Source organism: Cnephaeus nilssonii, assembly GCF_951640355.1.
Source record: "Cnephaeus nilssonii genome assembly, chromosome: 14".
Classification (NCBI taxonomy): domain Eukaryota; kingdom Metazoa; phylum Chordata; class Mammalia; order Chiroptera; family Vespertilionidae; genus Cnephaeus; species Cnephaeus nilssonii.
In genome coordinates, this window is record NC_137085.1 from 44,045,301 (window position 1) to 44,065,714 (window position 20,414).

General features: G+C 46.4%; 1 protein-coding gene across 1 annotated transcript; it reads right to left on the reverse strand.

Moving 5' to 3' along the window:
* Positions 1-3,391: 3,391 nt before the first annotated feature.
* Positions 3,392-19,451, reverse strand: FXN (frataxin). Its single transcript, XM_079789585.1, is given in 6 exon segments — positions 3,392-5,415; positions 6,946-7,043; positions 12,419-12,539; positions 17,722-17,819; positions 19,268-19,402; positions 19,404-19,451. Coding segments are annotated over 6 exon segments (636 nt in total). The 5' UTR covers positions 19,437-19,451; the 3' UTR covers positions 3,392-5,264.
* Between the last annotated feature and the right edge of the window lie 963 nt (positions 19,452-20,414).

Below are 20,414 nucleotides of genomic sequence, written 5' to 3' on the forward strand. Positions count from 1 at the left end.
ACATGGCCTTTGTTATGTTGAGTTACATTCCCTCTATACCCACTTTGGCTCTTCGTCATAAATTAATTGATCATATAGGTGTGGTTTTATTTCTGGGCTCTCAATTCTGTTCCATTAATCTACATGTCTATTTTATGCCAACACCATGATGTCCTGACATAGCCTTGTGGTGTCGTTTAAAACCAGGAAGTGTGAGGCCTCCAGCTTTGTTTTTCTTTCTCGAGATTGCTTTGCTACTTGGGGCCTTTTGTGGTTCCATACAAATTTTAGGATTGCTTCTCTTTCTGTGAAAAATGCCATTGCAATTTTGATAGGGATTGCGATGAATCTGTAGATCACTTTGGGGTAGCATGAACATTTTAACAATATTAATTCTTCCAATTCATGGGCATGGAATAGCTTTCCATTTATTTGTATCTTCCATTTCTTTCATCAATGTCTTATAGTTCTCAGTGTACAGGTCTCTTACTTCCTTGGTTAAAGTTATTCCTGAGTATTTTATTCTTTTGGATGCTATTGTAAATGGGATTGTTTTCTTAATTGGTCTTTTGGATAGTTCAGTGTATTGAAACACAACAGAGTTTTGAATATTGATTTTATGTCCTGCAGCTTTAATGAATGCATTTGTAAGTTCTAACAGTTTTGGGTAGAGTCTTTAGGGTTTTCTGTATATAACCTCATGTCATTTGCACAGTGACAGTTTTACTTTTTCCTTTCCGATTTGGATACATTTTATTTCTTTTTCTTGCCTAGTTCCTCTGGCTAGGACTCCTAATACTATGTTGAATAAAAGTGGCAAAAGTGAGCATCATCGTCTTGTTCCTGGTCTTAGAGGAAAGGATCTCAGTGTTTCACTGCTGGATATGCTGTTTGCTGTGCATGTGTCATTATGTTGAAGTACATTCCCTTTCTAACCACTTTGCCAGGAGGTGAAGTACATTCTCTTTCTTAAATAATGCATCCAGAGAAGATGGACTGTGTGAGCGCAGGCTCTGTTTCTGCAGCAGACATAGGATATAAATGATCTCAGGTTTACGTATTCCAGAGGGGCCATTGATTGGGACCCTCAGAATGTCATGGCTAATGAAGTCAAACAAAGCATTTTAAGGCATTTCTTACTCTAACATAGCTATACAAAGTAAGGCTATCATAAAGTCATAGTTTTGAACAGCAGGGTCAATTTACATGAAATGTCATACCTGTGCCTTTCCTTCCCGTCTGGTATGTAGGTGTTTTCATTTGCAAAAGATAAATCCATGCCAAGAATTCAACTGGACACAACCTAAAACTTGAATCTTAGTGCATTCCTTGAGGGTGGGGAACCAGCTTTCCTTGGCAACCTTGTGTAAACCATCTGCACAAATGTCACGTTTATAAACATGGTCTTGCTTTAAAGGTGGTAATGGGGCTATTAGGATTTGGGAGCAGGTATCGCTTGAGAAACTTAGTGTAAACCTGCTATTTAATACAAACGGTCAAACTTAAATTTGGCCAAATTGTTTCTAGAAGCTATGCAGAAGAGGGAGTGCCAATTAGCATTGTAGGGAGCATGAGAGATTGTTCTATGGGAACAGAATCCATCCCCAAGGTCTCAAAATGAGCATTTTGACTAAGTTTGAGGTGAGAAGAGGATGTCATAAATAATACTTCATGGGAAAAATCCACATTTGAATATGAAATTAAGCTGCACATATGATAACAGTATTTTTCATGTACCGAGTGTTTTGCATGTGGGCCCAGGCACTGCAAATTAGACCTCTCCATTGTACAAGTAAGGAAACTGAGGCTAGTGTCAATAACCAAGTGAGAGTTTGGATTAATTTTTTTAAAATTCTGATTAAAAAAACCCTCAAAAACCTCAGGTTCTCTTTTCTACACCCCAGTTCTTCTCTGTATCTTCAGAGAGAGATTTAGAAGTCATTCTAGATAGTTTTATTTTCCAGTGGTTAAAGGTATATCCACTCAGGAAGCTAAACGAAACTGAAAGCTTTCTAAAATTATATTACACATGCCCGGTGGTGTGGTTCAATGGTTGAGTATCGACCTATAAACCAGGAGGTCAAGGTTTGATTCCTGGTCAGGGCACATGCCCAGGTTGCGGGCTCAATCCCCAGTGTGGGGCCTGCAAGAGGCAGCCAATCAATGATTATCTCTCATCATTGATGTTTCTCTCTCCCCCTCTCCCTTTCTCTCCTAAATCAGTAAAAATATATTTAAAAAAATAAAATTATATTACCCATTTTCTTGCCTTTGTTGTTATACTGAATGCTTACAACATTTTCCTGAAAACTCATTCTTTGCATGGTTGGCACAGTAACTATGATGGTCTAGGGGTCTAAGGGGGGCAGGAGGGAAGCTACTGGCACCCCATTGCGTGCTTTTCCTTTGCTTGTCAGAGCAGGATTTTATTTGCCCCCTGGTGGCCGTTCTTGTGCTTGCAGCCCTTTCACTGACTTCATGGGACTCTCCCAGGGCCTTAGAAACTAAATCATCAAACCAGTTAGAATTGTGTGGGAAGTAACAGTAAATAGGCCTGAAAGGCTGGCCCATAAGGAAAGCATCAAGAGCACCGATTCCCTAACTCCCCTTTTCATGTTAGGGCACCTGATTAATACCTCTTAAGTTTTATGTTGTGTCCAGATAGATGAATGCGCCATTTAACTGAGTTCCAAGTGAGGTACAATGAAACTTTCATTAAAATAAGACTAAAACACACACACACACCACACGATTTTTAAAAAATGTTTTTTAATTGATTTGAGAGATAGAGGAAGGGAGAGGGATAGAGATAGAACCATCGATTGGTTGCCTCTGTACACCTCTTATTGGGGATCCCGCCCAAAACCCAGACATGTGCCCTCACCTGGAATCAGACTGGTGACCTCTTGGTTCATGGGTCAACACCCCATCACTGAGCTACACCAGCCAGGCCACAAATGATTTTATATTCTCATTGATTCTAACCTATCACACTCAAAATTTCCACCAAACTAAACAATAATGTTCTTTCTGAAAAAAGAAATACTTTAATACCCATTGAGCATTTGTTTACAGTGCTTTATTTATTTAATATATTTTTATTGATTTCAGAGAGGAAGGGAGAGGGAGAGATAGAAACAATGAGAATCATTGATCTGCTGCCTCCTGCACACCCCCTACTGGGGATCGAGCCCACAACCTGGGCATATGCCCTTGACCCGAATTGAACCCTGGACCTCTCAGTCTGCAGGCTGATGCTCTATCCACTGAGCCAAACTGGCTAGGGCTGTTTACATTGTTTTATTAATAAATCTTTCGCCGAAACCGGTTTGGCTCAGTGGATAGAGCGTCGGCCTGCGGACTCAAGGGTCCCAGGTTCAATTCCGGTCAAGGGCATGTACCTTGGTTTCGGGCACATCCCCGGTGGGGGGTGTGCAGGAGGCAGCTGATCGGTGTTTCTCTCTCATCGATGTTTCTAACTCTCTATCCCTCTCTCTTCCTCTCTGTAAAAAATCAATAAAATATAAAATAAATAAATAAATCTTTCTTTAGTAAGAAAATAATGGATATAACTTTAGATGAGTGTTAATGTTCCTGAAAGTATCAAAATAAGGTCATATGGTGTTGCAGGCCGTCTTAGTCCATTCAAGCTGCTATGACAGAACACTATAAACTGGATGTTAACAAGCAACATAATTTGTTTCTCCCAGTTGTGGAGGTTGGGAAGTCTGAGCTAAAGGTCCCAGCGGACTCAGTGCCTGGTTCACAGGCTGCTGTGCCCCCGATGGTAGAAAGGGTGAGGGAGCTCTCTGGGGCCTCTTTGATAAGGGGACTGATTCCATTCACGGGGGCTCACCCCGTAAGACCTAATCACCCCCAAAGGCCCCACCTCCTAATACCATCACTTTGGGGATTAGGATTCAACATATGAATTTTAGGGGAACAAAAACATTCAGTCTATAGCATATTAGCACAGTCAGGGCACAATAAAGGTTATTATTTGAACATGAATTCAGTGGACATTCAAATAATCCTAATAATCATGTATTTTATTCTAAAGCTTAAAAAAAAATGGTTCCTGTCATCCCCTCGCCTAGCAGAGATAATTGAGCTAGCCTGTTAAGTTGCCTGACAGGAATGCTGGCTGTCTGAACTGGGAATCCACTATACTCTATCTAACCCACCTGTCTCACCTAACACACAGGAAAACAGAGGTCCAGCCAGTATGTGAATCTTGCCCAGAGACAAACAGCACTTTGGGTTGAGCCAAGTGTAAGCCAGGTGTCTTTGCATGAACACAAACACCTCTCTCATTTGGGTGGCCCATCCCCATTTACAAAGAGCCTCCTCGGCTCCCTTTCCTCATTATACAACATCTATGAGCTTATGGAGATGCCTTTCCCCGCTCTTGACTTTGGGAGACTTTTTGCATTCTCAGGCCTGTGCTGCAGCAGCTGATTCTATACTGACCCTAAAATTAAAAAAAAATATATTAAAAGAATACATACACTCAAACATATTTAAATGTGTGTATGTGCATTTACAGGGTGTCCCCCAAAAAATGTATACACACTTTAACAGCTGATAGCCTCAGTTGATGCTTCTTTCTTTTCAGATTTAACCCACTGGGATCAATAATTATTCAAAGTGTGTATACATTTTTTGGGACACCCTGTATATGTACGTATGGGAGAAACAGCACGATATCTCCGAGACACCCCTTGCAGGCTACATACACCCTGGCAGACACAAAGCACAAAGAGAATGGTCTTCGGTTTGAGAATTCCCGAGTTGCCACTGACACTTCAATAGTAACAGGCTTAAGTGTCTATGATTTCAAGAGGCGTGGGAACACTTAGAAGCCCTCTTTAATGAGTCTCATTTTGAGACAATGGTGAGTTTAGCCAGTCACTCTTCATGCAGTTTTTCACGAAGTCCTTCAAAGAACAAATAGTGAAGCCAATTCATTTCTCCTCTCAGAATTTTTCCTTATTATTATTTTTCTTTGTTGCAAGGTTAAATATATAGGTATGGGTATACAGGCATTGTAAAGATACAGGGTATCACGTGAGGGAGGGAATCAGACAATAAGTCCAAAAACGCTATGGAAATTAATCATCCAAAGTCAGAGGTAGGGTGGGAGGTGACCTATTCTTTTCCCAGAGCTGTTACCCACAATGCAACTGCCCTCAAAAGCAGGACCGGAACAAACTAGACTTTCGGCTGCAGAAGGAAGCTGGGTCTTGGCTTTGCAGCTTCCACTGTCTTTCCAACGGGGCTGGGCATCAAGTGTCCTTTCCAGAATAGGCCAGAGAAGACAAGTCCAGTTTGGTTTTGAAGGCTTCCGTCATCTCCGCGGCCAGCAGCTCGTGGAGGGACACGCCGTCGTGGGAGTACACCCAGTTTTTCCCAGTCCAGTCGTAGCGCTTGGGGCCACTACGAGACAAAACACACACAGCTCATCCCGAGGACAACGCTTTAGCAGAAACACTGATTCCACAGAGGTTGCCACCAAAACACTGACTGGAGTGAAGCTCTAGAAAGTAATGTTTAATGAGGCATATATTTGACTTCTTGTCTCAGGGTCTTTCTATTTAAGAATAGTTACACAGCCCAGCCAGTGTGGCTCAGTGGTTGAGCATCGACCTATGGACTAGGAGGTCACAGTTCGATTCCCGGTTGGGGCACATGCCTGGATTGTGAGCTCGATCCCCAGTAGGGGGTGTACCCAGGAGGCAGCCCATTAATGTTTCTCTCTCTCTCTCTCTCCTTTACCTCCCTCTCTCTCTAAAATCACTAACAGTATATTTATCAAAAAAAAAAAAAAAGAAAGAAAATGTCTGCTTGGCAGATTTTCTCTCCAGATTTCTATCATGAATTACAGATTTAAAAAAAATAGTACAACTTGGAATTTCCAGGAATTTATTATCCAGAAGTATATGCTTCTAAACATGGCGGGGATAGGGTCATGTTGCTGGTATGTGTGTCCAAGTACGATATGGACTTTTCGGTTTTCAGACACAACAAAGAATTCTTTTAGTGGAGCCATCACCGTGGCTTCTGGTGCCCTGCCCAGTGTTTACAAAGCCACAGATCCCCAGAGCTGATGGCTGGACTTGAGCGGATCCACCCAGTTTCTCATACTGGTTCCTCTGAAGATGAAGGATAAGAATGGATGGCCCTCATGCGTGGCCACGGTTAGGGCTGAGACCACTGTTTGAGGCCAAAGAGAACAGGCTAACTGGCCCACACAGGGTGAAACCCCTCAACTTCAAATGAGCAGAGGCTAAAAAAGCAATCAATTTGTGATGAAGGGCTTATCAGAAATGACAGTGATTTCTGGAGTTGTTTTTGTTGAATTATAACGTACTCCCTAGATGTGGTTGGGATGAGGGGGGCATAATGCAGCACAGGCCATCTCAACACAACCTTTTAGCCCACTAGATTTGAAAGCACATCCATGGAAAAGGCAGCAGGAATTAAGTGCCTGGAATAGCGGCGTAAAACACTCTCCCACCCCCACAGAGCACACAGCTCAACTCTGCAAATGGGATTCAACTAACCTTTAACTGAGATGCTCAAAACAAACCAGAGGTCAAACTTTAACTTGCTTTGAAGACAAAGTACAGCTTGTTCAGATGCTGCAATATCAAAAGTGGCTTTTTGAAAAGCAGAGCAATGATTTAATAGAGAAAAACTGTCCAGGCCGGGTTCTGACAAGTGATAAACGTTTCACTTTAGATCTCGTTCACAACCCAATATCCACTTACAGCAGCCAAATGATCAACAGACAGAAGTCACATAACCAGAGTAAACTTTCCTCCTGAGAAGGAGGCGTGCCGTCAGACCTCAGGAAAGGTTCGCTTAGACAGACTCTGAAGCAGGAGGGGGGCACCCTCTTCAGTGGTCCCCAATGTCACGTTTCCAACAAGCTGAACAACGAGAGACTTTGACTTCAGAACATACCTGGATGGCGAAGATAACCAGATTTGCTTGTTCGGGGTCTGCTTGTTGATCACGTAGGTCCCTAGATCTCCACCCAGTTTAATGGTTAAAACACCACTCTAGGGGATCGGGTGGACAAAATGGTGAGGAAAAAAGGAAAAAGTTATCACTTCACCATAATGGCTTCGTATTTTGTTATATCTCCACACTTTGCATTCATATACGGATGCAATATTCATCCTAAAGAAATGTCTTTGGTGTTTAGAAATAGGAAGAAGGTCATGCAGAAAGAACATTGCTCCCAGAATCAGGCCATGATGACTCATAACACTTCTGTCTCACAGTGCCTTCCCTCCTTCCCCGGGAGTTCAGCAAGGCGAAAGTAATCCTTCTTTCCCTCTAGAGAGGAGGAAGCACAGGCACCCAGGGCTGCGGGGCCTGTCTGAGGTATTACAGCTGCCGCACAGAAGATCCGCACGTCCATCTCTGCCTGGTGTGCTCCACCGCCAGCGGAACATGCTAAAGGGCGTTAAAAGCCTCAGACACCAGCTCTCTTGGAGTACCACGGTGGCCCAAACCTGAGATAGGATAGGCTCATTACAAAAAAAAAAAAAAGGAAACCAGGCAAGAAAGAAGGAAGGAACTGAGCCAGCCGCTTTGCCTGTCTTGGCCCCGACGCTGCTGGGAGAAGGCAGACACTCCAGACGAGAGTTTCTATTCCCAGACCCTTCCCAGGCATCTCTTCAGCGTCTCAGATGCGCCTCCCCAGCTTTATTTCCCTCTACAACAGCCCCGAATTCTTCAAAAGACCAGTTGGTCCAACTTGGCTCAATAAATGCTCATTTAAATTTGAAAACACTCTTTCAACAAAGAGCCCTTCAGTCCCAAGGCCTGAGGTCTCTTTAAAACTCCCGGGATAGTCAAGAAACAGCTACACCGCCAGCTCCCTTTCCTGGAGCTGGGGGGCTGGGGAGCCTCTCGCTGTTCCCCACCCCCGAACAGCCCGCAGAGACCCACAGCGTCCTTTCCCTCGGCCTCCCAGAGCCCCTGTCCAAACCAGGGGCCCGAATGGTTCTTACATTTTGTGTTTGGTTCACACACACACAGAGCTATGGAAAAGATGGGGAAAGTACCAGGAATAACCTAACTGCTGGGCCTGGATGGGAGGATGCTATTGGGTTATTTTTTAATAACTTTTTTTTTTTTCTGATTAAAAAGAAGCAGAGAAATTATAGGGACGTTGGGAAAATAAATGATGTAAATGTGAATGTGCCCCCTCCCCTCCCCTACTTGAAGCATCTTGTGAGCAGATCTGTCTGTTCATCCTAGCATCTTCAGTGTCGAGAACACCCATCCTTTATGCAAAATACTAGATGGATACAAAATACATTTGTGGATGAATGAATGAATGAATGAATGAGGGAGCAGAAGCGGTGGATAAACGGGTACTGTGATAACTTGGGTCAAAGTTAAGGGCCAAGTTATGCAAGGCAGAAAGTCTCAACACGCACCACCCCCACCTCCTTCCTGTTCATTGTGTGTCATTAGATCTCCCCCCTCTGTGGAGCCTGAAGCTACTTCGGAAGGAAAGTGCGAGAGCAGGAAGGAAACGAGCTGCCTTTCTGGTTCTCCAGGAGTTGGTACTGCGTTTGGAACTGTCTGCAATAGACCAGATGAGGAGGCCGCTTTGTTCTCTATTGCTATTCCTGAGGTAGCCCTCTGAGTCTGTTTTGGGAATGCGGACAGATTTAAAGGCGGCGGCGTGTGTGAGAGTCAGAGACATTTTACTAGTAGCAGCTGCTGAAATACAGGCACCGGTTAATCAGAACAGACCCCGGCCACAGCTGGCGAGGCTCATTCATTCCTGCCCGTCAATAGCAGCTCTACACAAGTGGAAGCAAACATAGCCATTTCTGTTGTCACCAACTGACTTATGGAAATAGACACATATGGGGCAGCACATTAAGTTAGGGGATTTCTAGTATTTGCGGCTTTCCAACACTCCTAAAACAGACACTGACTTCCCATTGAGGACTAAGAATAATGACTATGAAGCAAGTGTCTGTAACCTGAGACCCAGAGGTGGTTTTCAAGGGATCTGCAAACTGCCTCCCACCTTGAAGCTAAAACTGTGCAGATGGGTGTGTGGAGAAGTTTTTCTCAGGTGAGGGTCTAGAGCAGGAAGATTCTTACAGGTTCTGACCCCCAAAGGTTAAGAAACCCGTGCTCTATAGCAGTAATAGGTCAGCAACTGAGTGCATGAAGGAACATGGCAACAAGCAAATTCTCTCTCTCTCTCCCTCTCCCTCTCTCTTAGAACGAATGCATTCCTGGGTGTATCTGGATTACTGTTTTCATTTGCCCACTTGGCCAGCAGCAAGTTGGCAAAATATCTATAAATGCTGAGTAGCATCAATGAAAGTGTGTTTTGGAGAGGAACGTGGGCCCCATTTCGTTTACACCGTGAGTCAACATTATCACTTGGCAATGTTCCTCCGGGCGTTGGGGTACCAAGAACGGACAGTGTCCCTCTGCCAGGAAGTCAGTCCCATCATGGGAGTGGATGTGCAGACAGACAATTAGAACACAGGGTGACCGTGCTCCACAGTCACCCTCAGAGTGCTGGGCAAGGCAGGACCCGTCTGCCTGGAGCAGCTAGAGGGCTTCACGCCCAACGGGACCCTGGAGCGGTTCAGAACAGGCCTCCCCAACATGTGCCACTTTGGCACGTGGATTATTTTGAGTGCAAGGCCATGGAGACCCTGCGGCCCCAAGAGAAACATTTACCTCTCCCTTAAGGGATTTATGTTTGGGGCCTTGACCATAATAAAAGTTATTACCAGAAATAACTTTTTATGGCGTATTTATATGACAGGGCAGACTTCTAATAACAAAACATTTGCTCTCTTTATTGTCCTGCAATGACCTTCCTCCCCTCGGAAGCCCCATGGCGCCGCACCTCATCCTCAGCTCAGGATGCCATCCATACCTCATTTTAACTGTCGGTCCCTGAACCTCTCATGTATATGGGGTTTCCGACTCTCACGTATATGTGGGGTTCCCCTGTGTTGTATGTAATTAAATTTGGTTATTTCCCCTTGTTAACCTGTCTTCTGTAGATTTATTAGAGCAGCTGAAAGAACCCAGGAGCGCAGAGTAAAATTTCTTCTCCCCAGAGCCCCGAGGGCAGGAGAGACGGTATTCCAAGAAAGCTCAAGGAGCAGAGTTAGAGGTGTTCTGCTGTCTGCACTCCACCCGACAAGCTCCGGGGAGGCCTGCGGGGCGGCCTCACAACCCAGAGACCTAGAGCAGCCACACAGGATGGTCTGAAATGAAAACGTCCCAACTAACGGCAGTTTATGGCAGGCGGTCATGTCCTAGGCCGGAATCTTCCCTGACAAAAGTCAATCTTTACCTTAATTAAGCCTGTTGTCTTTTTGCATCCATACTTTTGGAATGTCTAAGTGATTTCCTTTTTCTGGACCCCCTCAAAGATTAGATACTGCACCAGAGCAGAGGTCACAAAGCCCCATTGTCATCGAGTTAATTATTGACTGTTAACTACCCTGTATTCCCATCCCCATCCGTGTAAAAGAAGTCTGGGTCTATTTTATGTTAATCCTCACCTGAGGATACTTTTTCCATTGATTGTCTTTTTAGAGAGAGTGGAAGGGGAAGAGGAGAGGAAAGAGAGAAAGAGGGGGGCGGGAGGGAGAGAGACATGGACTGGTTGCTTCCTGCACACGTTTGGACTGGGCTGGGGATCGAGCCTGCAACCGTGAGTTACGTGCCCTTGACCAGAATCGAACCTGAAACCCTTCAGCCGTCGGGCCGATAATGCTCTAACCATAGAGCCAAACCGGCCAGGGCTATCATTTTACTTTTTATCCAATTCCAGAAGTTTCCCCTCATTGCCTTCTCCTGCCTCCCTAATCTATCACCAATGGATTTCATGTAACCCACTTACGTCCTCTCTGTCCCCTTTTGATTGTAATCTATAAAGCAGGGTGCAGAACTGCCATTTTTCCAGAGCATGTTCTCAACCTGTTGAGATTTTGCTTCCCGGCCATTGTTGTCAATTTGGCTCAAAAAACTCACAAAAATTCTCGAAAGGTTTGAAAGCTTCTTACATTGACATGTCTTATATGTGAAATATGTAGGTTAGCCTGGATGGCATTCATTCCTGTCTTGCCCATTGTCTCTATTTTTTTTTTTTTACCAAGACCCTGCTGTCCTTACAACCAGACTTTGCTGCCTGCTCCTATTGGTGCATGGGATGATGCTCAACCAACTAAGCCACACCGGCCAGGCTGCTTGCTCCCTCTGAGGGGGTCCCTTCTCGATCCAGAGCTCCACCAGCCATATCCAACAGTATTTCTATCACTTTAGCCTGACAGCTGGGTGTCCTAAATAATTCCACGGTTTAATCCAACATGCACACTTCATGACATTTCCCGATATTAATTAAGTGCTGTCAAGAGGATTAACCTCTGCAGGGGATTTTCTCCCAACGGCAAAAAAGAACCGCTCCCAAAGGCCTAAGCAATACAGTGATTCTAAATCCAAAGGCTGACAACTGCCAAGGTCTGCCACCTGGTGGCCAGTCGGTTTAGACCAGCAAGCCCTTGGCTTCCAGGATCTGGGGCTCAAGTTTCATTCAGTCCGGCAGTTCTGGCCTAAGCTGTGTATTACAGTCAACTGGGGAGGGGATTTAAAAAACTTTAAAACCACAATGCCTTGTCTGGGCTGCACCCCGTATCCGTTAAATAAAACCTCCTAGGGCCTTAGCTGGTTTGGCTCAGTGGATAGAGCGTCGGCCTGCGGACTGAAGAGTCCCAGGTTCGATTCTCATCAAAGGCACATGCCCAGTTGTGGGCTCCATCCCCAGTAGCAGGCATGCAGGAGGCAGCTGATCCATGATTCCCTCTCATCATTGATGTTTCTATCTCTCTCTCCCTCACCCTTCATATCTGAAATCAATAAAAATATATTAAAAAAAAAATAAAAACTTTTAGGGATGGGACCCAAGGATGTACATTAGAATTTCAGTTGAGCTTTGAAAATAAATGCTTCCTATGAATGCACCCTGACCTGCTGTATCAGAATCTCCCAGGAGTGGGGCCCCTGTCAGTATAGTCGGAATATTTCTCAGCAATATCTTACCCTACCTAAAACTAGTGGTCTCGTTCAGTGTTCCACACGCCTGCCTGATGAGACAAACACATGCTGGGTCCCTTTCTGGATTATCTTTACGGGTCTCGAATGAAGCTTCAGAATCTGTATTTTTCAGCAAAAATGAGGATCAAAGAAGGTGAGTGACGCACCCAAGGTTACAAGCCCGTGGAGCAGGGCTGGAACGCGAACCCAAGCCTTTTGGTCTCCCCCTTCACCACGTGCTGTTGGATGCTTCCCTCTGCTGGAGGGGAATCCTTTATTTTAGTGAGCTAAGGTTCTTAGGGAGGAAACAGGAAAATGAAAATAAGTGAAGAGGTACCCCAAAGGAGACGTCATAGTCTTCACACGTGTAAGGTGTGTCTGCAAGGTCTTCAAAAAACTCTGCCAAGGAGTCCAGGGTCTCCTCAGCCAGTCTTTCATAGGTGGTCTCATCCAAGGAGCTGCAGGGAAACAAAAACCACCAAACACACACGATCACCAAACCGCTTCGTTTTACTAACATCAAATCACCACATTTACTTTTCATTGAGATTTATAAAACTGATGGAAAATAGCTAACATGTACAGAGTGAAAATTTAAACAGCCCTGGCCAGTGTTGCTCAGTAGTTAAGAATGTCGGCCCACACACTGAAGGGTCTCAGGTTCGATTCCTGGTCAAGGGCACTTATCTGGGTTGCAGCTTCGATTCCCCGTCCCAGTTGTGGCAACCAATCAATATGTCTCTCTCACATCGATGTTTCTCTCCCTCTCTCTCTTTCCCCCTCCATCCTTCCCTTCCACTCCCTCTAAAAGTCAATGGAAAAAAATATCCTTGGGTGAGGATCAACTAAAATAAATAAAACAAAACAAAACAAAACAGTATGAAGGACTAAGAGAAAAGTAAGCTTTTCTTCCCAAACAGGCAGCCTCATCCCCAGAGTCAACTATGATGACAGCCTCTTCTGTATCCTTCTAAAAATGTTATATTCTTTTCCATATACAAATGAAGCACATTATAGTTTTCATTAATATGTCTTGGAAATTGTCCCATATTAGCACATATGGACTTTCATAATATTTTATTTTATCCTAGAGGCCTGATGCACGAAATTCATGCAAGAGTAGGCCTTCCTTCCTCCAGCTGCTGGCACCGGCTTCCCTCTGGCACCGGGGACCCAGGCTTCCTTCGCAGTCCTGGCTTTGTCCGGAAGGTCGTCCAGAAGGACAGCTGGTCTAATTAGCATATTATGCTTTTATTATTATAGAAGATTATTTACTCAACCTATCCCCTTCAGCTGGACGATGAGGTTTCCATTGCTTTTAAAATTAAAATTTATGTCCAGCAAACCACAAAGTGGGGTAAAGTATATGCATTACACACATCTGAAAAAGGACTTATATCTAGAATGTATAAAGAACTCTTACCAATCAGTAAGAAAAAGAAAACCCAATAGAAAAATGGGTAGCTGAAACCAGTTTGGCTCAGTGGATAGAGCATCAGCCTGTGGACTGAAGGGTCCCAGGTTCGATTCCGGTCGGGGGCATGTACCTTGGTTGCGGGCACATTCCCAGTAGGAGGTGTGCAGGAGGCAGCTGATCGATGTTTCTCTCTCATCGATGTTTCTAACTCTCTAATCCCTCTCTCTTCCTCTCTGTAAAAAATCAATAAAATATATTTTTTTAAAAAGTAAAAAAAAAGAAAAATGGGTAAAATACTTGAACAGATTTCATTCAATAAAAAGATCTCCAATGGCCAATGAACATATGAACAAGTGTAAAACTTTGTCAATCTTCAGGAAAATTTTTAAAATTGCTATACGATACCTCCAGAACGGTTAAAATGAAAGAGACAGGTAATGTCAGGAGTTGGCCAGGAAGTGAAGCAAGCAGAGCTTTCATTTACTGCTGATGGGCCAGTAAGTGGGACAATCAGTTTGGAAAACTATGGGGCAGTTTCTACTAAAGTGCATATAGACAAATGCCGTTCGTTCCACACTCGGGTATATACCCAACAGCAATGCATACCAAGCAGAAACAGACTCACAGATATAAGAACAAAGTGATGGTTGCCGAAGTGGCGGGGGTGGGGGAGGGGCAGAATAAGTGAAGGGAATGAAGAGGTACAAACTTCCAGTTATACAATAAATAAGTTATGGGGATGTAATGTACAGCGCAGGGAATGCAGTTAATAATGGCGCAATAACTTTGTAGGGTGACAGATGGTTACTGGATTATTGAGGTGATCATTTCCTAAGGCATGTAAATGTTGAATCACTCTGTTCTACACCTGAGATTAATATAATATTGTATATTACACTTTATAATAAAACTATACTGTACTGTACTATACTTTTTAAAAATATATATTTTTATTATATTAATAAAGAGAGAGGGAGAGAGATATAGAAACATCAATGATGAGAGAGAATCATTGGTTGGCTGTCTCCTACGCGCCCCCCTACAGGGGATTGAGCCCGCAGCCCGGGCATGTGCCCCTGACTGGAATCGAACCCGGGACCCTTCTGTCCCCAGGCCAACGCTCTATCCACTGAGTCAAACTGGCCAGGGCTATACTACACTTTAATAATAAAAAAAGAAATGCATACCTAGGTTCACCAAAAGATATGCACTATATTAGAATGTTCATAGCAGAAGTACCCTATAGCCCCAGACTGCACACTGCCCCAGTAACCACAGGTAATACAGATAAACTGTGGTATATTCATGCAATGGAATACTATATAGCAAAACAGAAATCCTTATAAATATAACAATATGGACAAATCTCACAAACATAACGGTGACTGAAAGAAGCCACATACAAACATTTAGATTTAATGATACAGTTCATATAAAGTAAACAACCAGGCAAAATTAATCCAGGCTATTGGAAATCAGAATGGTAGTTACTCTGGGGCAGGGAGGGGTTAATAACTAGAAATGAGCAGGAGGCTTGTTTTTAGGGGCTGGTAACATTCTACTTCTTGAGCTATTTTTGAGTTACACGCTATGTTCATTTTTTAAAAAATTTATCAAGCTGTACACTTATAACTTGGAGACACTCTTATTTTTCAATTTTAAGAAACTGCTATAAATCCATAGAGACAGAAAGTAGATTAGTGGTTGTCAGGGGCTTGGAGAAGGGAGGAATGGGGAGAGTTTATTAACGGGCATACTGTTTCTTTGTGGAATGATGAAAATGTTCTGGAGTTTGTGGTGAAAGTTGCACAACCTGTGAATATTCTCAAAACCACAAAACGGTACACTTTTTAAATGGTAAATTTCAGGGTATGTGAATTATAACAATAAAAACACTGCTCTGATAAACCTTCTTGTATGAGCTTTGGTGCCTCTATGAGGAAATAGGTGTAGGCTACAAGGCGTGTCCCAGACAACGCCATCGTCTGAGTTTCCAGGAGGCCTAAGGTGAGACACCAGTGGCTGTTAGATAATTCATGCAAGACAGAAAGAGCTGCCATATGACCACCCACCCCCCGCCTCAAGGGTAAGATGTGGGGAAGGTCACAGGACTGATTAGGAGGTGGTAAGGGGCTCTTCTTTAGAGAGTGGTGGGCCTGGTTGGGTGTGTTGGCGAGAACCTGGAGCAGAGGTTGACATGCGTCCTGAGGAGTGTGGGAACATAAAGACGCAGCTGACTCAGGCGTAAAGTCCAAGGGCAAGAGCTTGGCAGGTGCTACCTGACAGCAGCCAGTTGGGCCACAGCAGGAGTGGGCTGCCCTCCTACTCACAGCAGAACAAAGGTGAGCTTCCCAGAAGCCAGAAGTAGACCCTGAAGAGGGGAATTGCACTTGGGCATCCTGCGAGAGCCCCACCGAGCCTGAGAGTCCACCTGCAGGGACAAGGGGACAGCAGCAGAGACTCCGTGCGGGGAGGAGCTGGAAATGGTGCCAACAAAGCAAAAACCTAACGCAGGCAGCTCGCAGCACTGGCTCGGAGGCTGTGTGGAGGGGCCAACGAACACGGATACAACAGGCCGGGCGCTCTCGAGGTCCCGTGAACCCGCTGCCTGGGAGGCCAACACCTGTAGTTGTGGGGATGGTTAGAATGTTCCGGCGTACGGGAGGCTCCTTGCTGTTAGTTGGTGCGGCATGGAAAAGGTGAACCAGGCGAGAACTGGCACAGCTGCAGGTCGGTGGGACGAAACTAAGCGTTGGGGGACTAAAGGCTGCACACAGACGGAAAAGCCAAAGGAGAATGTGGGCCCTGAACAACAAAGGCCTCTCGTGAAGACAAAAGGAGGATCCAGTCCTGGTGCAAAAACAGACTGAGTGAGCTGAGCATGGGGTGAGGATGCAAAAAATAAGGCAGCCCGGGGCTTCCACCCACGGGAGAAATTTGGATGTGGCTACTGGCTACAGGACTGACTCAGGGTAAAGAGGTCAGAAGCCTACTAGGTTTTTGAGAAAAATGCTGTTATCAGAGAAAAATGAGTCTGGCCTACAAGAGCCTGCTGAAGCCTTAAAGTCATGAGGGCCTTTGAAAGCCCAAGTGCTACCAGCAGGAAGTGGGCAGCAAAGGCTGCCTGACCCCAAGCAGGACACGCTCCCCACTGCCTGCCTCCCCTGGGGCCAAGGAGGATACTCCTGGTGGCAGAACTGGGGTTTCATGGAGGAACATCCCCCTCTGCCAGTTGTCCCAGTGTTGTCTAGGGGGACTCTGTCGCTACCACAGGCCAGGGACATGTCTCGCTTCTGAATGGGAGTTGTGGTGGTCGTTATCTTGCCCTGCTGTATGTGTGTGTGTGTGTGTGTGTGTGTGTGTGAGTGTGAGAGTGAGTGTGTGTGTGTGTGTGTGTGAGTGTAAGTCAGAGATGCCACGCCCAGGCCTGAGAGAGAGGCCGGTACAGCACCTGGACATGTTGACCTCTGAGGTAGATGACAGACCACATGGGCTGCAGTGGCAGCCTTGGGACTGGAGGCAGTGTGTGTGGAGGGTGGAAGGGGGTCCGTGCAGGGATCAGTGGCAGAGGGTAAACTGGAGCAGTGCCTGGCAGCTTTCCACCAGAGCCCATCCCTGCCTTCCTCCAGGGCACCCACAAGACTGCGTTTCCCAGCCTTCCCTGCAGCTAGGTGGGGCCATGTGACCAAGTCCTTCCCACTAAAATGTGAGTGAGGGTCAAGTGCCACTTCCAGGCCTTCCATGCTCTTGCCCCTTTCTGTGGAAGAGACCTGGACAGGGCGGCCTGGCCTTGACCACGCAGAGCACAGTGAAGTACTACCCTAACGACTAAGACATCAAAGAGAATAATAACAAAACTCTGGAAACAACCTAAATGTCCAACATTAGGGGATGGGGTCAATGAATTATGGTACATTCATAAAATGTAATACTTCATGAAAAATAACATGGCAGACAGTGATGCGGACAGATGTATGTGAGTGATGCTGCCGAGGGAGAAAATGGGTTCCGTATGGGATGGTCTAGGTAAGAGAAAAGGGAAAAAAAGTTAATAGAAGTGTGTGTGTGTGTAGTATATATGTTGGTGTGTTTGTTGGGGTGGGGAGAGGAAGAGGGAGAAGGAGAGGGAGAAGGAGAGGGAGAGGGAGAGAGAGAGAGAGAGAGAGAGAGAGAGAGAGAGAGAGAGAGAGAGAGATCTGATGAGGAAGGTATGTTTATCTTACCCTGGGTTGCCCAAACTTCCTGTTGTCCTCAAGTTCATCAAACAGACATTCTGCTTTTTGACACTGAGAATCTGGTTGAGGCAGTAGAGGCTCAAACCCTAAAGCCAAAGTTAGGAAGAACATTACAATTTCTCAGTATATTACAGTCCATTCGTGAAAGTTTAAATATCACCACTTCTACATTGGAGACTAACCATGTTAGAGTTTTCCAGGGATATTTCTCAGCACTTTTCACTTTCTTTGAATGTATTACAATGAGTCTCTCTCTGAGCCTGTGCTATCCAGTACGGTAGCCACGAGCCACATGCAGCATTTAAATGTAATTTTATTGCAATAAAATAAAATGTAAAAAGCCATTCCCTTCGTCGCATGGGCCACATTTCCAGTGTCCTGTGGTCTCACGTGGCTGTGGTCCATCGTCACAGGAAGTTCTACTGGGCAGCGCTGCTCCATCTAGGCCAGTGATGGGCAACCTTTTGAGCTTGGTGTGTCAAACTTAGCCAAAAAACTGAGCATAACTCGGGTAGTGTGTCACTTTGAGGAAAAAACATTATTTCGCAAATGTTTCATCCTCAGGAGCAGCAAATGTTTCATCCTCGGCATGCGGCCGCCTCAGCGGCCGCATGTCATCAGAAATGGCCACGCGTGTCAGTGCTGACACGCGTGTCATAGGTTCGCCATCATAGGCTATTAGCACAGGTGACACCCTGAAGCATCAGTGACTCCTAGAACTTGACTAAAATGAGCAACAAGGAACAGCACGAGGCAGAAGTCCCTGCCGCCCAGAAGAGGGTCTGACTGCAGACAGATCTGATTAATCAAAAGATCTGCAGGAGACAATGGGACCTGTTGAATTTCTTTCGCTACATAACTGCTGAACATCCAGCGAGTCTGCGTTACGTCCAACCCTACTGACCAGCTGGCCAGCGGAGAAAATAACGGGAGTGGGTGGGGTGCTAGTGAGTAGAGAGCTAGAGAGGGGGCCCTCGCAGATGATCTACCCCAGGGCAGGAGGGCAGGGACCTGTGAAGGGAGAGAAGAGGGGTGCAGCCTGAGTGGAGATGGCACAGGGAGAGCCTCCACTGGACTTCATCCTGGGGGGGGGGGGGGGGGGGGGAGGGCACCGAAGGCTATAAGGGGTTGGTGACAATATTTGCATTCTCCAAAGGCCCCTCTGGTTCCCACTAAGAGAAGGGGTCAGAGGCTGCCAGTTTTGGCTCGTGAGCCATCATGCCCTTGGCTGGAAAGAAGGCAGAGGGCACGGGCTGAGAGGTGAACCGAGGAGGACAAGGGGGTGCGGAGCGCAGGCGACTTGTTTAAAAAGGTTGGCTCTGAAGGAGCAGTCAGAGTAGCCGTGACAACCGCAGTGACAGCCACAGCACATCCTACGCCGGTCACTGCTCTGTCTGCACAGACCCGGCCCCGCTCAGCCCCGCCGCCCGCGCGGTTTCCGCGGGAGCCGGGCGGCGCGCGTGCGCAGAGCGTCGCCGGCGTGCGCGTCTCTGCGTCGGCGCGCGGCCCGGGCGGCGTCCGAGCGGGTACTCACCGCCTGGCGGGGCGCGCAGGCCGCAGCGGTCCCGGCGCGCAGGTATCGGCGGCCGCCGAGTGCGATGCTCCTCGCGGGCCGCAGGGTCCCAGCTCGGGTCTGGGCCGAGCCCCGGAGCGCCGAGCCGGACAGGAGGCCGGCAAGCCCGGCGGGGCCCGAGCGTCCACATGCTCCCGGCGATCTGCGCCGCTCCGCCCTCCCGCCCGGGGACGCGGCGGCGACCCCTAGTGGCCGCGGGTTCAGGCGCCGCGGCTCTGCGCCGCGCTCAAGGGCTCCTACGTAGGCTGTGCCAAACGGTCAGAGGTTAGACCTCGGGAAGAACTTCCCAGCGTTGCACTTCTCGTGTATTTAACAAAAAACGGAGAGACCCTCTTGGACAACATAGTGAACGAGTGACTAAGGCTCCTGAGCGCGGAGACCTTGGCCTGGTGACCCTTGGCTGCAGACAGTCTAGCCAGGAGGGATGTGGGAGCTGCAGTCTTGCTGGGAACTGGGCAGGGTGCAGGTCTGAAAGCTACTTGGTGGCCGGTATAGGTTACAGACATGGGCTGCCTGGTTTAAATCCGGACCCTGCACCCTTGCTAGCTGTGTGACCAGTGTGCACTTAATTAACCTCTGTGCTTCATCTGTAAAACGGGGTTTATAAAAGTTTCTACTGCATAGGGTTGTAAGGATAAAATGAATTAATCCATGCGATGTTTTGTTGCACAGGCCCTGGACCCTAACAAGTGCACAATATTAAGTTGTTAATGCATTTTAAAAGAAATTTTTATTTAGGTTGTATATTGCAAAGGCATATAAATTCTCGGTCATTAAAAGGATGTAGTTTTGGGGGGATTCTCGCTCTGGGGACCAGTCATTATATTTTGAGGAAATCCAAACTACCCAAGCAGAGAGATGACACAGGAACTGAGGCCTCCAGCCATCAACCACTAGACATGTGAGCGAACTGGTCTCCAGGTGAGTCCAGCCCCAGCCTTAGAGTCTTACAGCTGAGGCCACAGACGCCATGGAACACAGACAAACTGCCCCTGCTGTGCCCTGCCTGGATTCCAGACCCCAAGGATTTTTGAGCATAAGAGATGTTGGCTTGAGTTTAAGCCAGACCTGTATGTGTTTGGGGAATCTGTTACACAGCCATAACAAC